This window comes from Kryptolebias marmoratus, linkage group LG21 (assembly GCF_001649575.2).
Source record: "Kryptolebias marmoratus isolate JLee-2015 linkage group LG21, ASM164957v2, whole genome shotgun sequence".
Classification (NCBI taxonomy): Eukaryota; Metazoa; Chordata; class Actinopteri; order Cyprinodontiformes; family Rivulidae; genus Kryptolebias; species Kryptolebias marmoratus.
In genome coordinates, this window is record NC_051450.1 from 2537686 (window position 1) to 2539495 (window position 1810).

At 40.9% G+C, this 1810-nt stretch overlaps 1 protein-coding gene across 1 annotated transcript in view; it reads right to left on the reverse strand.

Moving 5' to 3' along the window:
- Positions 1–270: 270 nt before the first annotated feature.
- The window catches only part of mkxa (mohawk homeobox a), a 14622-nt gene continuing 13082 nt past the window's right edge, over positions 271–1810 (reverse strand). The window contains exons 3-4 of the mRNA XM_017404086.3: positions 1640–1673; positions 271–1546 (exon numbers count right to left, since the gene is read on the reverse strand). Of these exons, the coding sequence (XP_017259575.3) occupies positions 1339–1546; positions 1640–1673 (242 nt within the window). The 3' untranslated portion in view covers positions 271–1338. The remainder of the gene's footprint in view (positions 1547–1639; positions 1674–1810) is intronic.

Sequence of the window (1810 nt, forward strand, 5' to 3'; positions counted from 1 at the left end):
ATTATTACAGAGTTTTTACATCTCTTCACTGTTTTGTTGAAACTTCTCCACAGAAGATCAAGAACATTAAGTGCAGCTTTAAAAAATATATATTTTGCACATTTAAGATCCATAAAAAGTCACTTGGTGCAACTTTCCCCTCAGAGTCCTTGACCAGAACAACAGTCTGAGCATATTAAAGTCCAAACTGCACACTTAATGAAACATTCTGACACACATGAACAGTACCTTAAAGATACATTAAATTAAAACTTCAGCTTTTTCCAAGAGTTGGACTTGATTTCTCCCAGATGGAGCTCAGCTTTTTTTTTTTTTTTTACCAGAAACGACTAAAACATTTACACAGTAAGTTCTTGAACTAAAGGAATTTCTTTCCACTGGAGGACAAAAGTTGATCTTTTTGTGATGAAGACAGAAATAAAAAACAGACACAAACAGAACAACAAACTCTGAACACTTCCTGGCTGACAAACATTTAATACTGAAATGGAAAAACAGGAGTCTAAGACGGAGAAATGAGACTTGAATTTATCCCTGAATGTGATGTTAAACAGTTTCTTTTTGTTTCCTTCATTTCAGATGATCTTGTTCTTGAGGCAAACATAAAAAGGTACCACTGGCCACGTAAGTCACTGATCATCCAAAGTAAAAACTTCCCTTTTACGTCACCACATTCTTCTGCTGAACCTTCAACACAAATCTGTTTCTCTGTCCTCGTTTGGGTCCAGCTGACAGCTTGTTCACGTTTCAGCAGCTAAAAGCCGAGATAAGAGAGGAATCCTCCGCTGGCTGATGAAACCCAAGGCCGAGACGAGAAAGAGGTGCAGAGAAACCAGAGTCGGACCGAGACAAAGCAGAGTTCTGTTAGCAGCCAGTCAAAATAAGAGAATTCCTGCTGGTTGTTTTCTGATGGGTACTGTTTCATGGGGAGCTCAGTCTGTCTTTAAGGCACATAATGACACAGGAAGGTTTTACCCACACAATAAAACTCTTCAGAAACTGCAAAGGCTTCTGGGTAATCTGTAGTGGCTACAGTGGGTAATCATTGAGTTCATTTTCAATAAAAAAGGCACTTTGGGAAATTCAACATTTGTAGCTTAAAAAATAAGGAATAAAAAAGACTCATAAAAATAAGTTATTACAAAAGTTTTGTTTTAAGAAAAAAATGGTCTTGAACTTTTTCAAACAGAAGAAGTTTCTCTCTGCTTTAAATGCCCCCTTTTCCCTCCTTAAACAAAAGTGTTTTTATTTCAGGAGGAGGTGATTTGGACTCTGGTGAGTTTCTCAAAGACAAATGTTTTCTGCTCTGCATCGAGAGCTGAGAGGAAACCGTCAGAGTTAATATTTCTGCACCAGCGGCACTTTAACAGTCTTGATCTCAGCTATATGAGAGGACTTCTGAATGATGCAGCTGGTCGTCCCCGAGGCACTGTCCTTCCCCTGCGCCATGTTGGTCAAGGCCATGGCGGCGTTGATCTCCTTCCAGTACGTCTCATCTTTGCCCTTCACCTTCTCCTTGTGCGTAGCAGCGACGCCACCGCTGCCACTGACGATCGACATGCAGAGAAAGAACAAAACGCAGAGTGTTAGACGTCACGTTCAGCTCGGAGTTGCAGAGATCTGGAGAAGGTCCACTCACTTCTCACTTTTACTTGATCCGAGGTCGGTGGTTTCTGAAAGAACAGGCAGGGAAAAAAGGTGAACTTAGAGTTCTCTGGGGTCGGAGAAGATTTAATGAAATCTCACTGAACCCACACAGTCAGGATGTGTGTGTGTGTGTGTGTGTGTGTGTGTGTGTGTGTGTGTGTGT